The sequence below is a fragment of the Harpegnathos saltator genome, unplaced genomic scaffold (genome assembly GCF_003227715.2).
Source record: "Harpegnathos saltator strain DR-91 unplaced genomic scaffold, Hsal_v8.6 scaffold462, whole genome shotgun sequence".
NCBI lineage: Eukaryota > Metazoa > Arthropoda > Insecta > Hymenoptera > Formicidae > Harpegnathos > Harpegnathos saltator.
In genome coordinates, this window is record NW_020230275.1 from 640,551 (window position 1) to 662,192 (window position 21,642).

At 46.9% G+C, this 21,642-nt stretch overlaps 1 protein-coding gene across 1 annotated transcript in view; it reads left to right on the top strand.

Annotated features, from left to right (window-relative positions):
• The first annotated feature begins 8,371 nt into the window (after positions 1-8,371).
• Positions 8,372-21,642, top strand: part of LOC105184177 (defective proboscis extension response 8) — a 66,682-nt gene continuing 53,411 nt past the window's right edge. The window contains exon 1 of the mRNA XM_011142767.2: positions 8,372-10,991. Coding sequence (XP_011141069.1) covers positions 10,946-10,991 — 46 coding nt within the window. The 5' untranslated portion in view covers positions 8,372-10,945. The remainder of the gene's footprint in view (positions 10,992-21,642) is intronic.

Below are 21,642 nucleotides of genomic sequence, written 5' to 3' on the forward strand. Positions count from 1 at the left end.
AACAATTATTTAGTTCCGTACAATTAAAAATGGCAACAGATAAAGTGCATATCTAACGTTGCATTCTTTGCGAATTCCAACAAGAAAAAAATACTGCAAGAACATGCGAATCGATTCGTTCTTTTCTCGGCGAAGATATTGTATCGTACGATGTATGCATTTCGGTTTAGACGGTTTAAAAGCGGCAATTTCAGTATGAGTAACAAAGGACGTCCTGGAGACCCTCGAAAGTGCGGCAATAATGAAGCAACTGCTCGCTGAGAATTCAATACAAATGCAAAAAGAGCTTGCAGAGCAGTTAGGAGTAACGCAACAAACTATTTCCAAACGCCTACACGAGATAGGAAAGATTCAGAAAGAAGGAAAATGGGTTCCGCATGAATTGGCAATGAAGCCAACAAAGATCAATGCGTGGCAACGTGTCTTTCTCTTCTCAATAAGCAGCGTAGAAAGTTTTTCTTGTGAAAAATTGTTGCAGACGATGAGGAATAGATACTCTACGACAATCCGAAATACGGAAAGTAACGAATAAATTCCGGCGGACCATCAACATCGGTCGCGAAGCCAAAACACTTCGGAAAGAAGAGTCTGCTCTGCATTTGGTGGGATATGAAGGGCGTGATTTATTATGAGCTATTAAAATCGAATGGAACAATTACTGCGGACCGCTACCAACACCAATTAATCTGTTTGAATGAAGAATTAGAATGAAAACGCCGGTATAGTATAGCAAGAGAGAACGTCCTGTGAAATTGTTGCGTTATAACGCCAGGCCACACATTGCTTCTACGACAGAAGACATCATAATGAATCTCAGCGATGACGTCTCGCAGCATCTGGGGCGTATTCACCAAACATCGCCCCTACTACTTGTTTCAGTCGATGCAACATGCCTTGTCCGATACGAACTCCAAATCAGTGGATGAGATCCGAAAATGGCTTGACGACTTTATCGTGTCCAAAGACACAATATTTTTCAGACATGGAACTCATCAGCTGCCTGAAAGATGGTTTAAAGTTATAGAAAACAACGGCGAATACCTCGATTGGCAAATTTGTTTTACTTTCTTTTAAAATAAACCTTGAGCTTTAAAGTGAACCTTTAGCTGAGAATTTGGATTACTCGTTTGTACACCTAATATTATTTTACTTATTTTTCAAAACAAATTTCCAGAAACCATCCATCCACTGGGGAATTTTATGTAATATTCGAATCCTTTTCTTTCGCAGACTCAGAGGCTCAGAGAATCAAAGATACTTTATTTTGAAGAACATTTCATGATTTGTACATGCATACGCAATTGAAGTCAAGAATATCGATGTGACTTCAAAGTCACAGAGGGTTAAGGGCTTTCGTCGGCAAGTGCATGTTCAGGTGGCACTGGGCGACGTGGCGCGTGTTTTTCCGTCGGACGGAGCCCAACGTTGGATTCGGCGCCGCGGATGTCGCGACGTCGGCGTCTTCCGCGCTCGCGCGCGCGGAACGAAGGACGCGTTTCTTCGCGAAATAGGTCATTAGACGAACGCACGCCCGGATCCCCCCGACGGGGAAACTTGCGGTCGGGGCTGTGGCTTTCCTCTGTACTCCATACCTGGTCTCGGTTTACCTAGCGGCACGCGTGCGCCGGCATACCGACGAGATACTTGGTCCGCGGCAAAAAGCCTCGGATCGCGATCGACTTGACTCCCCCCCCCCTCCGCTCTACTTCTTTTCTTTCTTTTATCGAGAGAAGGAGCGACGCAACGCGCGGGTCGCCAGGGTGCGATGCGATGAAATATGATGAGACGTCCCCGGCGCGGCGGCGGGAGTGTCCCGGGAGTGCGCAAAATCTGCCCGGGATTAACCGGGGCCGCGCATCGCGCCGCGCGATATGTAGACATCTCCGAGATATTCCATTAACATTCCCCAGAGCGACCAAGATCATCCTTAAATGTCCCAGATGGCCCGATGCGATAGCTGGCGGAATACAACCGACACATCGCGCTCGCGCGCTCGCGCGCACGCGCACAGCTTCCACCATCGTATTTCACGATAATTAAGGGCCGGCTACTGGGTGAGCGCGGAGAAGAAGAGAGCGGCCATTAATTTAATTATAACGTCGCCTGATCCGCATAATGAGAGTCTTATTGGATCGCGCTTCGCAACACGCTCGCGACCGGAGACTGCGAGGTTCTCGAATATCGCGGACGTGGACACGAGGAAACGCAGTCGAGCCCCCGGGGGCTCGACTGCGCGCTGACGGGAGCTGGTTCGCCGCTAATTGCGGCCAAATACACGAAGTATCACGGTCAGAGGTCGATCAGCGGGCAGCCTGAGCCGCGAGATCCGCACTTGCGATCACGCTGAGGCTGAACGGAGCCGCGCTCGAGTCGACGATAATAGCCCGGAATCGGTGGCGAGAGGTCCATTCTGCTTGCGTCTCGTCGTTGCGGACGAGGAGGAACCACTCCGGCTGTATCCATAATTTGCCGGAAAGCCGAGACGGAGAGCGGCAGAGCTGTTTGGAACATTCGTGGAATCTGGAACATACAGCTGTGTGCGTTCGCGTGCGTGCGTGCGTGCGTGTGTGTGTGTGTGTGTGGTGTGTGTGTGTGTGCCTATTGATCTCTCTTTACGGCCGCGCCGCGACTCCGGCGGTCGAACGCAGGTCCTTGACGAGAACTCGGGATTAAAGTTACGGAAGGTAGGGATGCCGATTTTAAATCGATTTAAACGAAGATTGATTAATCGGAGCCTAAAAGATCGATTTCAAATTGATTTTCTGGAACCGAGTCGATTCAAGGATCGACCTGTAAATCCTGAAAATTGTCACCACGATTTTTTCAGTTTCTACTAGTAATATAGATTTTTTTTAAATTCCTTTTAGTTGTAATATTTAAACTCACTTACTGGCTGCGCGATGCATATCACGTTGCCTTTAGGCCGACGTCCCATGGGCGAAAGTTTTCAGCGGAACGGAACGGAACGCGCGAACCAATCACAGCCACTCCATGTAATAGTATATATTATATACATATGTATATGCATATAATAGTAAACGTGATTTCTTATTTAATAACGTTTAAAAACCCTTGATTGACGTTTAATCAAACTAATTAAATCCTTAGCACAAAGAATGAGAGATCTTTTTCTATCTTGTTGTGGCCACACACAACACAACCAAAAGAGCACCATCTGTTTAATTTCTTTAATTCATATTAAACTTCATATGAATTACACGAGGTCTACTTTAGAGTGTGGAAATTTGACAGATAGTACACTTTAATGAATGATTCGCTTTACATGCATACCGATTCAAATCGATTTTCTGAAATCGATTCTTTACAAACCGACTTTTTAAAGATCGATTATTTCCTTCGTGATTCGAATCGATCTTTAAATCGATCTGTTTGAAAAAAAAAATCGGCATCCCTAACGGGAGGTACGCGACCGGCGCATCGCTCGTGCCCTCGCAGCCGGGATGCGCGTGGGCTAAATGCCTACTGAACTCGAAGGCGCGCGAGACCCTGCCGTGAATTCCGGGCTGATTGGCGTGCAGCCGCGAGCCGCGAGCCCTTTGCCGAGGGACGCAAAATTACGGCCGGTCAGCCGGCCGGCCGGCGTGCAGTCGCGAGCTGTAACGCTTCCTCGTCAGGATTTTCCATCGTGTAATGACGCCGCGCGCCTGTAGATTTAAATATCGCAAATATCCATGGGGGCTGTCCGGGCTTGAGTCGGCCGGCCGGTTACCCCGGTGTGTGTCAGGTGATAAATCGTGACGGACGTTTTGGAAATTCACGTGCGTGGAAATATAACCATCGATCTGTCCGTATGGGTCATACCTTTGTCAACGATAAGCCCCGTCAATGACAACAATAGGACCGTAGCGAGCTGCAAAAGCCGCGCGGCAACGACAGAGAGAAGGGGACCTCTCTCTCCCTCTCTCTCTCTCTCTCTCTCTCGCGCGCGGAGCTGTCGCGTTCCTCTTTTCTCGTTGTTTAGGGTTGTCCGTCAGAGCGTTCGATCTCCGAGTTTACAAGCCCGCGCGATGCAAATTAATGTGAACAACGCGCGGAGAAGTGACGCGCCAACGTATTATACAAAAAGCGCGCATTTGTATCGCGCGACCGCGAAGTATCACCGCGTAGGTCTCGCTATTCATCGTTTGCACCCCGCCGGCTTGTTTTACGGTATGAGAATCAATGCGTGACCGGGGGGGATAAGGTAAAATATCCCGCGCTGCGTGAGCGAAGAGGGAAGAAGAAAAACAGGCGACAAAAATGTGCTGTTTTGTTTCTTCGCTCGTTTCTCCCCCTCCCCCCCCCTCCCCCCGTCCTGCCTACCCACGGGACCGTTCAATCGAGGATACGGCGGATCAAGCGTAACTCCCTTAACGAACGTGAAGCGCAGTCCGACGGTGTGCCGCGAGATCGGCTTACGAGCGCAGTCGCAGCGCGCTGAAACAAAGCACGGCGAAATTATGCGGAGGAGGGGGGAGGGGGGACAGCGGCGGAGGACACGGTCGAGGGCAGAAAGAGGTACATCCACTTGAAGTCGTCGACAATATTCGCAACACGTCGCGGGAAGCGCTGTAATGCGCTCTTACCTCTGACAAAGCGAATGCTAATCAAGTGGCGCTACTCCGCCGCGAGTTTCGCACGCATTAAAATTCATGGCAAATCGATATAACAATTAATCTCGGCGCACGCGCGCGCCCGCGAATCGAGTCGTCGTGTACGTCGCGGTAATCGATGGCCGATGGAAGACAATCAAGATACAAGCCCGACGCGCAGAGATCACGGATACGTGTTTCCTCGCGCGACGAACTATTGCCTCGGCGATTGCTTCATAAATTTAGCCCGCGCCCAATATCCCCCACGGGTCGTTTCGTTGTTTATGAATCCTTACGAGGATATACACATATACGGATACTAGGGATGTTCCGATCCGAATCGATATTTAAAAATATCGATACATCCGCCATTTGATATTCGATATTTTGTATCGATATCTTAAATTACAATACCTTAGCATATCGTTTAACCCTTTAACGCCGGACTTTTTTATAAGTGTTTTAAGAATAAAATTTGAGTTTTTAACTGAGACTGTAAGTAGTGATAACAAAAAAAAATATCAGAATTTTATATTGATTTTTTCTATCGTTCGTTTTTTGTTTATTGGTAAATATGACTTGGATCCTAAAAGCATATACGAAATGAGCAACCTATAGAGAGAAAAATGAAGGGTAATCTATACGACACAACTCTGATAGTCAGCTTGACATTTTTCAGCTGAAAATTTACTATATTTGTGAGTGAAGTTTATCATTCAGAGCATCAAGCTTACTATTTCAGAAGAATATCTTTTAGGTCACCATTTAGATAGTCAGTCGTCCCTTCATTTTTCGCCGCATAAAAAACTGTAGGTCACCAGGTTATTTTCACGAAAATAAGTTGATTTCTTAATTTTCATGTCCACCATATTGGATTATTCGCCATTTTGAATTTCTGTATTCTTTTAATTTCACATTTTGCATCTGAGAAAGCTTCCAAATATACAAAATTATAACAGACATCAATATATTCATTTATATTCTAGATGTCAGTAACAATGCTAACTATGGCTACTTGGAACTTGACAAAACATGTTATCATTCTATATACAATCTATATACCATTTTTCAAGAAAAAGAATTCACCTTTACAGTGGCGCAAAAAAAACGAAAATATCTCCTTTTTTGACCAAGTTATGGATTCTTAAATGTGTTTCTGGTAACTATAGTTACCAGTAGGCGTTAAAGAGTTAAAAACTTAAATATCAATTGATCCGATACGAACCAAAACATAGTTTGACTAGAACATAGTTCAACAGAGAAAACTACTTTGTTAGGGCTATGGCACATAAAAAGACGTAAGCAGTAAAACGTGAGCAGTAAGTAAATTGACCAACCACAATCGACGATTCTCCTTACGGTCGCAGAATAATTGATCGTGATTAGCTAATTTCCTTACTGCTTAAATTTTACTGCTTATGTTTTTTGTATGCCATAGCCATAGCCCTGTGGTTTTATCAAAATCGTGCGAGAGAAATAGAGACATATTTTCAATCTCTTTCTTTGTCTACCTCTCCTGAACCTAAGATAACCTACTGTGATTGAGTACTGCGTATGATTTGACGAAACACGAAAGGACTAATCAAAACTGGCTCTCTTATGCCCAGTCTCTGATTGAAAAGTCCTAGTAACGCTTATCGCGACAGCCAATCAGAAGCATAATAGTACCATTGACGCATATAATTGGCTGTTGCGTTAAGTGTTGCAACTGCTGCGATCAATTTTGCGACTAATGTAGAGCGATCGTAAGGGCGATATTCATAATCAGATCTTATATTTATATATAAGATCGTCTTAAACTCATCTCTTCAGATATTATACAGATCATTTTATTGGCTACAGAATATCTGAATATGAACATAAGACAGTCTTAAATATAAGATCTTATTACGCAGAGAGAACGATTTAGTTGAATCTAACAAATGCTTATTTGGAATAGTCGAAATAAATTTTTCGATTGATCGAACAGAATTTTGTTTGACGCAACAAAAACATTTCGTTGGAACTAAGCTGCAACAAAATATTTTTGTTGCGTCAAACAAAACTTCGTTCGATCAATCAAAAAATTTATTTGGACTATTCCAAATAAGCATTTGTTAAATTCAACTAAATCGTTCTCTCTGTGTATGAATACCGCCGATTGATTAGCTATCGCGTGAATTTTCGCCGCGCAGCAGGCGTTGTCACATTCCTGTGTGCAAAAACCTTAACGATATTCTCTAATATCGACATATTTCTAATCAATATATCGGTATATCGGTACTATGCATTTCGATTCACATCGATACAAAATATCGATACTTTATGCTTCTTCGTACATCCTAACACACACATACACACACACACACACACACGTACACGTACGTGCAACCCGGGGGAAGGCGGCTTCCCCGCTCTGTTAACTGGATCATCGGCGGAATGCAAAACCCGCGGCGATCGGGCAAACGGTCTTCGGGGTCTTCCCCGCGATCTTGCCGTAATCGTCGATATCATAAAGAGGCGAAGATCGCCGGCCGGTTAATTCTCGTCAAGAGACGTCGAGAGAGACGGGGGATGCCCTCGGAATTCTTGGCGTATTCTCGGAATGCCGAAGACGCGCCGGATATGCCTATTGATCTCGCCACACGCTGGCTTTCCGAAGTAGTCGGTGACACGTGACTGCAGCGGGTACGCCGCGGGATGGGGGGGGAGGGTGGCGGGAGGTAACACACGGGGATGTCGGAGCAGATCACGTCTCTCGGGCTCTTAACAGGACGATAAAGCCGCTCTCGTCCCGCCTTCCGCGCGTTCGTCCGGCGAATTCCGCCGCGCGAACACGTCTATTTTTCTTCGCGGTCGCGGGGCGAATTCGCGGAGAGTTCCGGCGATCGAGAACGGCCGGGGGAAGTTAGTGAATGAACTGTTTGAGAGGAGAAATGGGAGCAGCGCGCTCCCGCGGTGAGATGTCCTTGAGAGCGCGCGGCTAACGACTCGGCCTTTCCGCCGATAGTAAATCTCGCGCTCGCGCTGGTCCGTCGCTATCCGACTCGGCGACTCGAGTCAGCGACTTTCCCGGCGAAGTTTCGCGGTGACGGAACGTCTCGGAGTCGACCGGACCGACAGTCAACGCGGATAGACGACGATCAGCTCGACCCGGAGGTCGCGCAAGAAGATGACAGGGGCGGCACTCCATTATCGTTCTGTAACTCCTTTTAATTATCTCGGCCATAAGTTATAACCGGATTCGCGCTTTTTCGCGTCCTTATCGGGCCGGGGCTGCGATTTTCTCCGGCGTCGGCGAGAAGAGCGTGGAAAAAGGAGAACGAGGAGGCGAGCGAGGTGGCGGCTGAGGAACAGCTCGACAGAAAGAGAGAGAGAGAGAGAGAGAGAGAGAGAGAGTGTGTGTGTGTGTGTGTGAGAGAGAGAGAAGGCGGGGGGAGGAACAAGGCGTAGAGGCAACGGCGGCGGCGGCGGCAGGAGAAGAAGAAGAAGCGGCGGAAAAAGAATTAGCAGTGGAAGAGGAAGAAGAAGAGAAAGAAGAAGAAGAAGAAGGAACAGGGGATGCGCGCGAGATAGGCGACGGGGTAAAAGGGTGGCGGCTGACGCGGGGGTGGGGAAACGGTCTGATATACAACCGGGCTATGGGAGGAACTCGCGCGCGCGCGCGCGCGCGCGCACGCACACACCCATACAGCGGGAGAGCCATACACCCTCAGGCGGGCACACGGACGAGCACGGGCGCACACAGGCGCAGTTCCACGGGCTGAACGGGGCGGCTGCGTGCTCGACGCCCGAGTGGCGCTCGCGCAATGTAGTCCCTCGGCTATCCTCGACGCGGGAGCATCGCCGTTTCGAAAGAGCCACGACCTTCTCCCCGTCGTCGCGTCGCGCGCGCCTTCCCGCGAACGAAGGTGTCAGGGGGCGAAGAGTTCGCGCGAGAGGGGCCCGCTCGCGCGCGCAGCTCTCCCGAGGACCTCTCTCTGGACGTCAGCGCGACATGCTGCTGCTGGTACCGCAGGCCCGACCGCGCGTTGCTCCTCGTGCTTGACGTGGACGTCGCTCTCGCCTCGTTCACCCGGACCGTTCTCCGCGACGGACCCGGTTCCTCGGCCATGCGTGCTCCGGAGCGGACGTGAGACGCGGTGCGGTGCGCGCGGAAGGACAACCGAGAAGAAGAGGAAGGAAGAGAGAGAGAGAGAGAGAGAGAGAGACCTAGTGCGTGAGACCCGGTGCCACGAGTTCCTCTCGCAGGGCCCACGAACCCGCGACGGTGTGATACGGTTGAGTGATAGCGGTGTGCAGGAGATCGAGCGACGGGTCGGGCGGATGATCGAGCCGGAGGATCTCTCGCGCGTCCAACGGCCGCTCGATCGCGATCGCTGCGAGATCTCGGAGTGGAGAACGCGAGGTGCGTCGCGGCGCGTCGTCGTCGGGCGTCGGACGTGGTGCGGACGATCAGCGTGCGGGCATTTCCGCGTCGTCGCGAGCGGACATTCGAGCGGCTGCTGAGCAATAATAAACCGTACACTGCCCACTTGAAGGATTCCGAGGAGCTGCGAAAGGAGGAGAGTCCGCTTGCCCCCGAGGACTCAGTAGAGACTGCGAGGGGTAGTTCCGTCGCAGCAGATTCCGTCCCGCGGTGCTCCGCTTCGCCGAGCGGAAGGCACCGTTCCTCAGCGCTCAAGGACCGACTACCTGTTTCTTCTTCTCCTCTCTTTCTCCCTCGACTGCGCTGGACTCGAGAGAACCTGGCGTCGAGGTAAACCTGAGCACTGAGCGAGTCTGCGATAAGAAGAGCCAGTGTGATCGCGGACCGCCGCACCGGTTCAATCACGGAGTCGCACATCGGCGACGGCTGAGGGATGGAGGATATTAAAGTTCAAAGTCGCTCGTAAAACGCGCCATCTCCCGCGGCAGCCGCTATGCCAACGAGCTGCGGACGAGACTTGTTTACCTGGGGCGCGACAGCGATATTGATGCATTATTGAAGAGCTGGGAAAAATACACGGAGAGTTCCCTCTCTCCCCCTTTCTGCCTGGACAAGGCGCGACCGAGAGGGAATCGGTGCCATCTCGGCTATACAGTTGGATCCGACGGTGCTGAAGCAGCCGCGAGAGAGAGAGAGAGAGAGAGAGAGAGAGAGAGAGAGAGAGAGAGGTCCCGGCGGATTCTCTCGATCTGTGCGGAGCTCGCGGAGAAAAATTGCGCGGCCGGAAGTATGCGGCGGGGCGTCGCGCGGGCGGAGGAAACACGCGCCGGGATGATCGATGGGACGTCCGGCGCGTCATGTAGATTGCATTAATAACGACGATCGTCTAATGCATCGCGAGCGGTCCCACGGCCGCCGATGTAGCGCGAGACCAGCCGCGTAGACGACGACGACGACGACGACGAGGAGGCTCGGCAGCGCGAGTAAGACGGCCGGCGGACGGGCTTCTTCTTCGGCGCACCTGTCGATATGGATCGCGCGTGATCCCCAGTGCAATTCCGGCCGGAGGAGCGAGAGCGATCGCGCTGCGAGATGCGGCGCGAGCGAGCTTGAAGTGCGCGTGCCGAGGCCGACGGCCGGCTGACACGCGATAGCAGCCGCGCTGTCGCAGGAAACGCAAGCTGGCCCGCCGATAGCGGAGACAGCAACTCGCTGTTGGCCGAGTCACGTCGGCGAGATTCGCGCGCGACGGATCCGAGCGCGACACGTCGCGCCGTACTGCCATTCTTCCGAGAGCACTGCCCGCGGCTGATTTGATTTCCCGAGCGCACTTCCGCGTCACTTCAGCGTCGTCAGCGACGTCGACCTGTGACTTGTGGATGCGGAGGAGGATGCGGTGCCGTTCGTGGATTCGTCTCGTCGTGCTGACGGAATCGCCGGCCAGTGCTTCGGTTTGACGTGATTTTGCCGCCGCCGCCGCCGCCGCCGACGACGGCGACGACGACGACGACGACGACGACGACGACGACGACGACGGGGTGCCGCGGAGTGGGGGCGATTAATTAAGCGCAACGTCCTGATCCGTGCGACGAGCGTCGTAAAACGCGCTCTGACATCCGCGCGCACACACGCACACACACACGCACACACATACACACACACACACATACACACACACACACACACATACACGTACTCACACGCACACGCACACGCACGTACGCACACACACTTGGCGCGAGTGCTGTGCATGGATCTACGGTGGCTCCTGGTGATTCCGTCGGCACCGATCGCGCGAGAGTACGTGGGATGTCACGAGTGCCGGCACGCGCGGAATGTGACAGTGCATCGGTCTCCGTCGGCAATTAGCGTCTCTCTTAAAAACGACTGAGATGCGCCTGAGATAGTATATCAATATGTGAATGCGCCACGCCGGGGAAAAGCGATGTCTACTTCTCTTCCCACACTCGTCTGTTTTATCATTTGTTTTGGTAAGTAATATGCTTCCGCGCGCGCACGCGAGAGAGAGAGAGAGAGAGAGAGAGAGAGAGAGAGAGAGAGAGAGACGAGGAGGAGATCGAACGCGCAGAGTGCGGAATTCGATGAAGCCGGTCGGCGATAAAAACGCCGTTTTGTGCGTGCGTGTGTTTGCGAGCGATGAAAGTATTAGAAATATCGGGGGCGAATAAACACCGTCTATAACGCGTTTAAGCGGCCCATTTGCCGAGCCGCGTTCAAACATCGGCAAAATCCGGCTTCATAATTGTCTGGCCACTGCATCAAACGGGTCATGATTCTCGATAGCTATCGATATGCTAATATCCGATGCATTCGCGTTAATTGCTCGCGCAATTATTGAGGCGTCTAATGACAGCGGCGCGCACTGCGCGCGCTGCTGCGGCGCGCCCCGTCGCGCCCGGTTACGTTGCATTTAAGTCCCGGGCACGTATAACCGCAATTAATGTTTCGCGTCTTGACGCAATCAGATCGCCTGTGCGGAGAGCAAGAACTCTCTCTCGTTGACTCAACTGTCGCGTAACGAGCTGCGTTTACGCGCACGGGTTGTCTGACGACGCGCGTACGTGCGGTCGTTTCAGGTCGACCTGGAGGAAAAAATTCCTCCGCGAGTCCACGAACAACTTCACGTGCCATTTCGAGTTTTTAATTCAACGAGGTTGCTGGGTGATGACACGCTGCGAGCTAGATGAGCCGTGCGACGCGTGCTTGTAGGTTGTGAAGTGAGCACAAAAGAGTCGCGTACACTTTGCGGAAAAAAGAGACACGTGAAATTCTGAGCTGTTAGCTCGGAGGAGATTGCTACGCGCAAGATTCATTCGCGGGTGTCCTCTGATTAGTGACTCGAGATTTTGATCGTGGTTTTCTCGCGAAAGGGCGGAGCGCTTTTCTCTTCACCGCGAGCAAATCCGCAAGCACACGACGGCAGATGTCGCCGTATCGCGGATCTCTCGACAGATCGCCCGCAAGTCCGTTCGTTAAGCCTCTTTTATAACCTAACCTCTCTTAATAACCCTAAAATTTTCGCCGTGATTCGCACAAAATGGCAGAGGAATTTCCCGCCCGGTTTCATCTAATCTAAGCGGGAGTTTTATAAGTTCGGGCATCTTACACGTGGATTGTTTAAGTTCCGAGCCTAACCATAAAGCGTTTATATTTTTGAGTAAGAAATTTTTATTTTTCAATATGGCCTTCTCTCAGCTCGGTACGCTTCGTCCATCTTTTTTCTAGTTCTCTTCTAGTTCCGTCAGCAAAGTAAGTTGGATTAGTTCCTGCAAAATCGTTTTACGGCAATCGTTCTCTCACTGGTCGCAAATTTTGTTCCTCTCATCCCTGTTTTCATGTTATTTAATCTACGCGGGAGTTATAAGTTCGGGCATCTTGCACCTGGATTGTTTGATAAGTTTCGGACTTAACAATGAAGCGCTTATATTTTTCGGCAAAAAACGGATTTTTTATTTTTCAATATGGCCTCCTCTCGTCCCGTCTGCAAAGTAGGTTGAGCCAGTTCCTACAGAATATTCGTTTACAGCGATTATTTTCTCATCGGTCGCAATTGTTTTTCCTCCCAATCCTTTTCTTGTGTTAGATTAAAAAAAGTTGCAGGGGGCTATATCAGAGAATAGAATGGGGAGGAAGGCAGTTCGTAGCATAATTCATGCAGTTTGGCTATGACGATTGATGAAAATGCACCTTTTTCTTCTTCAAATGCGGTCGTTTTTTGCGATTTCTTCTTTCAAACGTTTTAATAACGATGCATATGCCAGTAATAGTTTTTCCTTCCTGAAGATAATCGACGAGACTATCTTAAAAAAAACAGTCGCGATAACTCTTCCGAATGAAACATCGCCTTCTTCGGAGCAAGCTCGCCCAGTGAAGTCCACCGTTTTGACTGTTCCTTGCTTTCAGGTGTACAGTGATGCATCCATGTTTCGTCACGAACAGTCATGAATCGACGCAAAAAGTCCTTTGTGTCCGCTTGAATCGGTCCAAACGCTCCTTTGCAATGTTGTGTCGAATGCGTTTTCCATCAGCAAATGCGGGATCCATCGCGCAGTCAGCTTTCTCATATCCGAATCTTCATGTAATATTTTGAGCACACGTTCAGGAGTGTGTACGTGCGGCATTCGCGATTTCTTCAGTCTCCGATCATCCAGTACGATTTGATGCACTTTGTCGATCGTTTCCTCAGTCGTTGCAGTTTTTGAGCGCTCATCATCGAGCACACTCGCGTGCGGTCGCGCTTAAACTCGGCAGCCCAAACTTTCATCGTTGAAAACGAAGGAGCAGAGTCAACCAGCTTGGTTTTGATTTCCTTTGGCGTCGTCCCACCTAGTCAACTCACGTGTTTAATCACGCAACGATATTCGATCTTTTCCATCGTTAAACAAGTATACTGACACGCGTACTATTAGGTCGATGCAAAAAATTACGGTTTTTACATATCGAGTATAAGGACGCATATATCAGTTAAAAATTACATTTATTAATCGAAATAAAGACCGTTGGTCTGCGCACATTTTTCCCAACGGGAAACGAATTTGTTGATTCCTACAAGAATTCTGGAAAAGATAACGGTAACTCTGGAGAAATCAGCACCAAACTTAAGATGATAAAAACCGCATTTATTTTTGCACCAATTTAATACAACTGACTGTCAGAACGAAACTGAGCGTCGCATGTGACTAATCACTCGGGATCACAATTATTAAAAAGACGTGTGGCTTTCACACCTTGCAACAGTTTGCGACCGGTAACGTCATCTTCAGACTCGAAACCTATCAAACGACACACTATGATACATGCGCACATACTATTGTGGTCAAAAAGTATCCGAACTTTATTTTTAAAAATCAAAATTACAATTCAATCATCAAAATTCTTGTAGTCTCCTTCAAAGTAGTTCCCATTGCTTGCAACGCACATATGCCTGCGTTTGATCCAGTCCTGGAAACATCGCTCATACGCGGCAGACGGTATGGCCTTCAATTCACGCAACGATTTTTCTTTGATGTCTTCAATCGATTCGAAACGCTTTCCGCGAAATGGTTTTTTTCAGGAGGGGGAACAGGAAAAAGTCACAGAGGGCCATGTCTGGTGAATACGATGCTTGTGGAGCGACATTCGTTGAGTTTTTGAAGAAAATTTTGGAGAAAATTCAGGTTTTTCAGAATCAAGCGCGATGCGACCCGTTTCATGTCCGGTACATTGGACAAAATGTGCTGGCACGATCCAAATGATATTCCAACTTCATCTGCTATCTCTCGCACAGTCAATCGACAATTTTGGAGCACCAATTCTTTCGCATTCTCAATGTGAGCGTCATTCGTTGACGTTAATGGTCTTCCAGAGGTGGGTCGTCTTCAACGGATTCTCGTCCTTCTTGAAACTTCTTAAACCGCTCAAACGTACTTGTTTTCGATAAACAATCGAAACATCGCCATAAGCTTTTTGCAACATTTTGAATACGTTTGTGAACGAAATTTCGTTCGCAACACAAAATTTCAAACAAATTCTTTACTCCATATTTTTCGACATCGTAAAAATCGCCGTGCGCAACACTGACATAAACAACTGCCACTTTCAAACGGCTTGAAGGAACGCCATGATTTTTTCACCAAATGTGAAGGACATGTGTACTAACTTAAAAAAGCTAACGGATTTGATTTACAGTTTACCCGCGATTTAAAAGAAATAAAGTTCGGATACTTTTTGATCACAGTAGTATGTTGGTATCGGGGCCGTTTCCGACGCGCATTTTTACGCGAAAGAACCGGCAAATACGTGTAACAAGGATATAGCCTGAATTAACACGCGTATCGTTATGCAAAACGTTACATTTATTACTTTCAAAGACTGGCCGTTATAACACTGCGTTAAAATATATATGTTCAAGCGAAACACTGAAATGAAAGATGAGGCATTTAAAAACATATTAACGTATCGTTGCATAAAACATTACACTTACCACTTTTAGAGACTCGCTATTATAATTATCGCATTAAAATATGCGTTATAATATCGCGTTAAATTATCGCGTTAAAATGTCCGAACGAAACGTTCAAATGGAAAATGAAACATTTAGAAGCTATCGGAGTGGAAGTAAAATGTGGAACATTTCAACATTATCAGAGCTTACGCAACATTGTGAAAACTTTTATATATCGCAGGCTCCGACGTGATACTGCGAGAAAAGCGGGTTAAAGGAGATTAGAAAAAAAAAGAATAAATTAACTTCCCCGTCCGTGATCGCAATTTTATTCGATAGATTACGAGACCAAACAGTCTTGCGCTTTGTATACGCATCGCCTCGCATTCGAATCGCGGGTCGGCACGTACGCGAGTCAATAGAGGAGAGCTCGGTGCATCGCGGCAATATATACAATTTACACATTTAACCTTTCCGTCCCGACTACACACAGGTAAATATTTTAAATTACCGGAGCTGCGCGAATATGTGTACTAGCCGAATTTCCTACTGGTACCATGTCCTCCCCCGTCCGCCCCCAACAAATAATTTAATTTCTTTCGCTGAAATTCCTCAATTTCACTTCGAAACAGCTGACTTCCGTCTTACCTACAATTTGGGGAAAAAATTATATTCAGGGACGAAAGGATTAAAGAACGACGTATTCGGCGATCGGGCTCTGTTGATGAACGTATTTTTACTTCAGCACTAAAATAAAGAGCAGAATTTTGAGCCAGAAAAAGCTAGAGCTGCTCAATATATATGACTTTTGATTTTGATCTTCTGATCTTTCGACGATTATAAAACCAGTGATGGTGAGACCAAGGCAAATTAAAATCCTAATTATACATAAATGTACACGGATTCTATCCTCCCCCGTTCACCTCCAACAAATCATTTCGTTTCTTCCGGCAAAAATCCTCAATTTGACTTCGAAAGTTGACCTCCGTCTTGCCTTCGATTTCGGAAAAAAATGTATATTCTTGGGACAAAAGGGTTAAATAACAATGTCTTCATTGATTAGGCGCATATAGCTCTGTCGACGAATATATTTTTATTTCATGACAAAAATGAAGAGAAGAATTTTGAGCCAGGAGAAACTGAAGTGCTTTGCTCAACACATGTCTGATTTTTCTCCTGCTAATCTTATGATGATTGTAAAGCCAGTGATGATAAGACAGTAGCAAATAAAAATCCTCGTGGTACACGCATATACCATCCTCCCTCGCCCACTCCCAACAAATAATTTCATTTCTTCCACTGAAAATCCCCAACTTGACTTCGAAATAGCTGACTTCTGTCTTCTTATCTTCGATTTGGAGAAAAATCTATATTCAGGGACGAAAAGATTAAATATCGAGACACATAGATGCGTGTCGCATCTTTAATCTCGAATCTTCCAACGAGAAGCAAGAATGAGCGAAGATTCAAGGACGCGGGAGGTTTACCACAATATCCAAAAGAATCAACCATATTTATGTAACGACGTAGGGCATCTCATAATTGCGCAGCAAACTATACCGACGTTAGTGGACAAATTGGTTCCCGTAATTTACGGACCATAGAGTAGGGGATTTTCTCTCGTGAAACCACCGTGTATTTTCGGGCTACGTTGAGCCGTGACTGGACATTCTAACGTATCACAGACACGTGTGACACATTCGCCACGCGCGATTTGCGGATTCTATATTTAAACGCTCGGGGCAAATGTTCCGTCGCAACCTCTCTGCGTCTTCGCTCCTCGGGAAAAACTCGGCGATTCTTTCTTCCTTATCTGGGAAATTTGCTGACATTGTGATCGCACGGGTATATCCGCACGCATTTCGTCGGGCGAACGGATGGAGCGGAGGGTCTTGAGAAATCTCTTTTGAAAATACGCCGCTGTATATACGCTGGCACTCGGCTCGAAGGACGCCGATATCTGGAACTTCCCCGATGGAAATAACGCGCGGAGTCTCGCATGCTCTAGAACTTCGCGATCTGAAGGCCGGCGATAAAAAAGTACTTTGGAAAAGAGGACACAGTCTGTGAACTTGGTGCTATTCATTCGCGAACTGTAATCAGATACTGCGCCGAGAGGAAGAGAGGAAACAAAGAGAAGGTGGAATGAGAGAGAGAGAGAGAGAGGGGGGAAAGAGAGAGAGAGAGAGAGAGAGAGAGAGAGAGTGATACGGGGTAAAAATGTTTCAGATAAGTCCATATACACACACACACACACTCTCTCTCTCTCTCCTCTCTCTCTCTCCTCTCTCTCTCTCATACACATACACACACACACACACACACATCCAAGGGAGCGCGCGCTGTCCGAGCAGCTGTGTTAATTTTTGGCGCGCGGGAGCGAAGAGCGGAGATAAAAAGTCGCAGTAAAATGTGTATTAATCGGCCGGCGCGCGCGTGCTTGTTCGTTTTATACTGCGAATCGCTTTTCAATTTGACGAAACTCGATACGACATCGACAGTGCCGCGGAACTCGGGATTTCCTGCGATAAAAGCGCCCGGCGCTCGGCGTTTCGCTCGTGCCGCATGAAATAACGCCGAGGTCCCGCGTCGTCCTCGGGGGGAAGAAGGGGGATTGTGCGTAAAATAAAAAGAGCATCGGCTCCGCGTGACAGCGCGTATATATTTTAACACAAAGCCGTGTGTGCGGTCGCAGCTTAAACTGCTCCGACCGCACATATATACGCGCGCGATAAGCCGACCCTCTCTCTCTCTTTCTCTCTCTCTCTCTCTCTCTCTCTCTCTTTCTCTCTCACCTGCAACGTCCGCGAGCGGGCATCGAGGAGTCCGTCGTTGTTGCTGATTCTTTGCTACTTGGCGCTTAAAATGCTCCTTTGTTTGTGCGAACGCTGTTACTGACTTGTTGGTAAAAACGCCGCGCGCTCGCGCGATTATCGTGCCGTCAATTACGGTCATTTCAAAGGAACTTAAATAGTAGCTCTTTCCGAGGCAAAGGCGGATATAGAGATTTATCGAGAGTCGCTTAAAAAGCGGATTCATCGGAAAAGTTCCGCGCAGATGGAATTACACGCGGATAGATGTAGACGTAATTTCCGCCCTTATTCATCGCGAATCCGTGTTCCTCCGATGAAATCAACGTTACTGTCGCAAGAGAGGAGAGTCTCTCCGCCCTCTCTCTCTCTCTCTCCCTCCCTCCCTTCTTGTTGTCGGATTTCTATTTAGGCGACTCGAAAATCGGCGTTTCGTCGAGTGTCCGCGTTTCGATTAAAACGGCTTTCGAAGGGAGATGGGGGGGGGGAAGGGAGGAGAGACAGTATGGTAGAACTTGACGCCATTGCGCAGCGTGGACTTTTTCATCCACAGCGAAGCGCGATTTTTTCCGCCCTAGGCAAAGAACGTGCGCTCGTTCATCCGTTTTTACACGTGACGGTGTAATTAAAAACAACGGGGGCGATGAACCGCGTATCGTGCCGTAGTTCGCCGTTAAAATTCAAATTTCAGTTAACTACTGTCGCACCGGCCGCAAAAGATGTAGTTTTAATTCAACCGCACCGAAATGGCGGCACGTAGCGCGGTTTATATTAGCGCGGTGAAAAAAGGAGACAGAAATAAAGCAAAGAGAGAGAGAGAAAGAGAGAGAGAGAGAGAGAGAGAAGGAGAGTTAAAAGGCGGTAAACTGCCGCATAGCGAGAAACATGCGGGAGAGAATCGCGCAGGACGAGAGGCCTGATTGAAAATTATGTGACGAGTCGAGTTGTTAACCTTTTTGATACGGCGCTTGTCCGCGGCGCGATATTACTTTACTGTTTTAGAGCGAGATACTTTCACTTGTACGTGTTTTATAATAAAGCATTTACAATGTGTGCACAATTTGATTTCAATAAATAAAAAAATAATTTTGAGAGTTCAATTAAGAAATCCCAAATTATATTATCGATATAACTACGTATGATAAACATAAACCAATATAAATCAAAGCGCGAAATATTTCCATATATAGGGTGTTTAAAAGAAGGATTCAGAACTGTAAGGACAGGTACCACTCAAAAAATAGAAGAGAAAAGTCGTAATAAACATGAGTCGAAAAATAAATATTGTCGAACTTATGAGCAATTATTTATTTTAATTGAAGCAAATCACTTACTCGCACCCAGTATTTTTGTGTTTTCTGATGCAATTTGTCTTTATCATTTATCAATGAGTGCTTTAAAGGAATTCGTAAAAAAAGTCTCTTCACTCTTACTTGGAATGTAAACAAACATCTATTTTTTCCATTTATACGCACGTTTCATCAAGCAATTAGTTAGTCAAGTATCCTCATAAATAGTGAATAACAGTTGCAGAGAAATGTCGCAAAGTTCTTACAGTACTACGTTAAAAAAGATATCGTATTATTCTAATCAAAAAATAGCAGAAAAGTAAGTCACTTGCTTTGACTAAAATAAATAATTATTCATACACCGACAATATTAATTTCTCGACTCGTGTAACATATATGTCACAGGGTGTAACATCAACATGTAAGTCAGTACGACTGATTGTCTACCCCTATTCAGATGATAATGCAGAGATTGCCGAAAAAGTCACTCGTCGATTTTGTCGATAATGATATTTGCAGCGCTCCCAGTTATGATGAGTGCAACTAATTTTGCACTGTGATCATTTATGACAGCAGCCAAGTTTCATTAAATTAAAGAGAAATATTTAAAAAAGTAAAACTGAAAAATAAACATTACGAATTTAAGCAGAGTAAATAAGAGTAATAGTTAAGGGAGTAAATAATGCAACATATTTTTATGTTTCGCATATTTTTTAATTTCTTAATTTCTTTTTTACATTGGAAAGTTCGGTAGGAATTGGAGATTAGAAAGAAAGTACAGAAATATTATATACTGTCTTCTACCGTTTCTGGAATAAATTGCTTCTGCAAAAATATGAATCGACCGGAAACGCAATATAAGAAGAGTCCAGAATACGAGCATTCTACTCTCTAATGAGGAATTTTCAATGAGACTTAGCTACTGTCATAAACAATTCCAGTGCAACATTAGTTGCACTCATCATAACTGGGAGTACTGCAAATGTCATTATCGACAAAATCAAGAAGTGACTTTTTCCTCCATTTTGCGAATACTATCTGCCCTTAAAGCCGTGGACTTTTTTTATAAACACCTTGTATATATATTTTATAATAATATATCAACAACACGTACAATTTGCTTTTTTAATAAGATAAAGATAAAATAAAGGAAATAACTTTAAAAGTTCGTTGAAAAAGCCAAAAATTATATCACCAATATAATTGATAAATATATACATAAATATAAACCAAGTAAACATAAAGATAAATAAAGACAGTGAACACAGACAGCAAGTAAATATAAAGAGGAGTGAAAAATTACACGTAGAAGTAAAGCTTGCGGTACGATAAATATCAAAACACGGGATTGCGCGCAAACCAACATTACATTGTTCCCAGCAGTTGTAAAAAAAAAAACATGCCGCAGTTACGCATTCGGCGGCTGTTGTCGGGTAAAATCGACGATCCTGGCGAAGTGGTTAATATTCCGTCCGCGAATAACAACAACCGAGAGGTGCCAGAGCCAGACGCAATCGGAGAGCTTGTGTGTAAGCTTAATTTAATAATACTCGCCTTTTTCGCTTGTCCTTTTCGCGTTGTCGAAAATAATTGGTCGTAATGCGCAGCGTACGTGGCCGGATGCAATTAATTCGCCTCTGCCGCTGCTGTCGCCGCCGCCGCCTCCACCGCCGCGGTTTCGACGACCCTCTCGTCACGAAGCAGCCATAACCACGTGCCTGCCGTTCATCATGCTTCAGACGTTTATTATCTAACGACTCATTAACAGTCTCTCTCCCTGCCCCCTCTCCCTTTCCGTCCCTCTCCGTTTCTCTTCCTCTGGCACTCGCTCGCAACATTCTGCGCTCGCCATGATTCACGATTCACGATTCATGCGTTGCGTCCGTTATTAGCACCATCGGAAGAACCGGTTGCCGCGCATACATATGGACTGCGTTAAAACTTAACGGCCCATATTACCGTGACGTAACGGGGTGTAATCGCGGATTATCACGGCGACGAAGTTGAGGCTCTTGCTGTGTCTAATACCGCAGCGGCCGACATGTGTTCGCTCATCGTCAACTGCGCGGAGACGATGATGATGACAATGACGACGAAGCTCTTCAGCGTCGCGTATAACGCGTTTACGCAGTCGTTGTCCTCGTAGAATTCACAGCGAGTCTTTATGAAGTCGAGAAACTACGCGCGCTCTCTTCATTTGCGGATTCGGGGTTAACGAGAAAACGAGCAAAATTAGCGCTTCCGGTCGCTAAAAACATCGTCGATTAATCATTATCGTCCCTGAATATAAATGTTTTCACCAAATCGGAGATAAGAGAGGGGTGAGTTGTCTCGAAATAAGAAATTGAAGACTTTTAATGAGAAAAATGATATTATTTGTTGAGGTGAGCGCGGGAGGATGCTACATATGTGTACTATTGCAATTTTAATTTGTTACTGTCTCATCATCATTGGCTTTATAATCATCAGAAGATCAGAAAAAGAAAAATCAAATATATGTTCAGCAATGCGTTCCAGCTCTTCCTGGCTCAAAATTCTTCTCTTCATTTTAGTGCTAAAGAAAAATATGCTTGTCAACAGAGCTGTACTCTCGATCGCC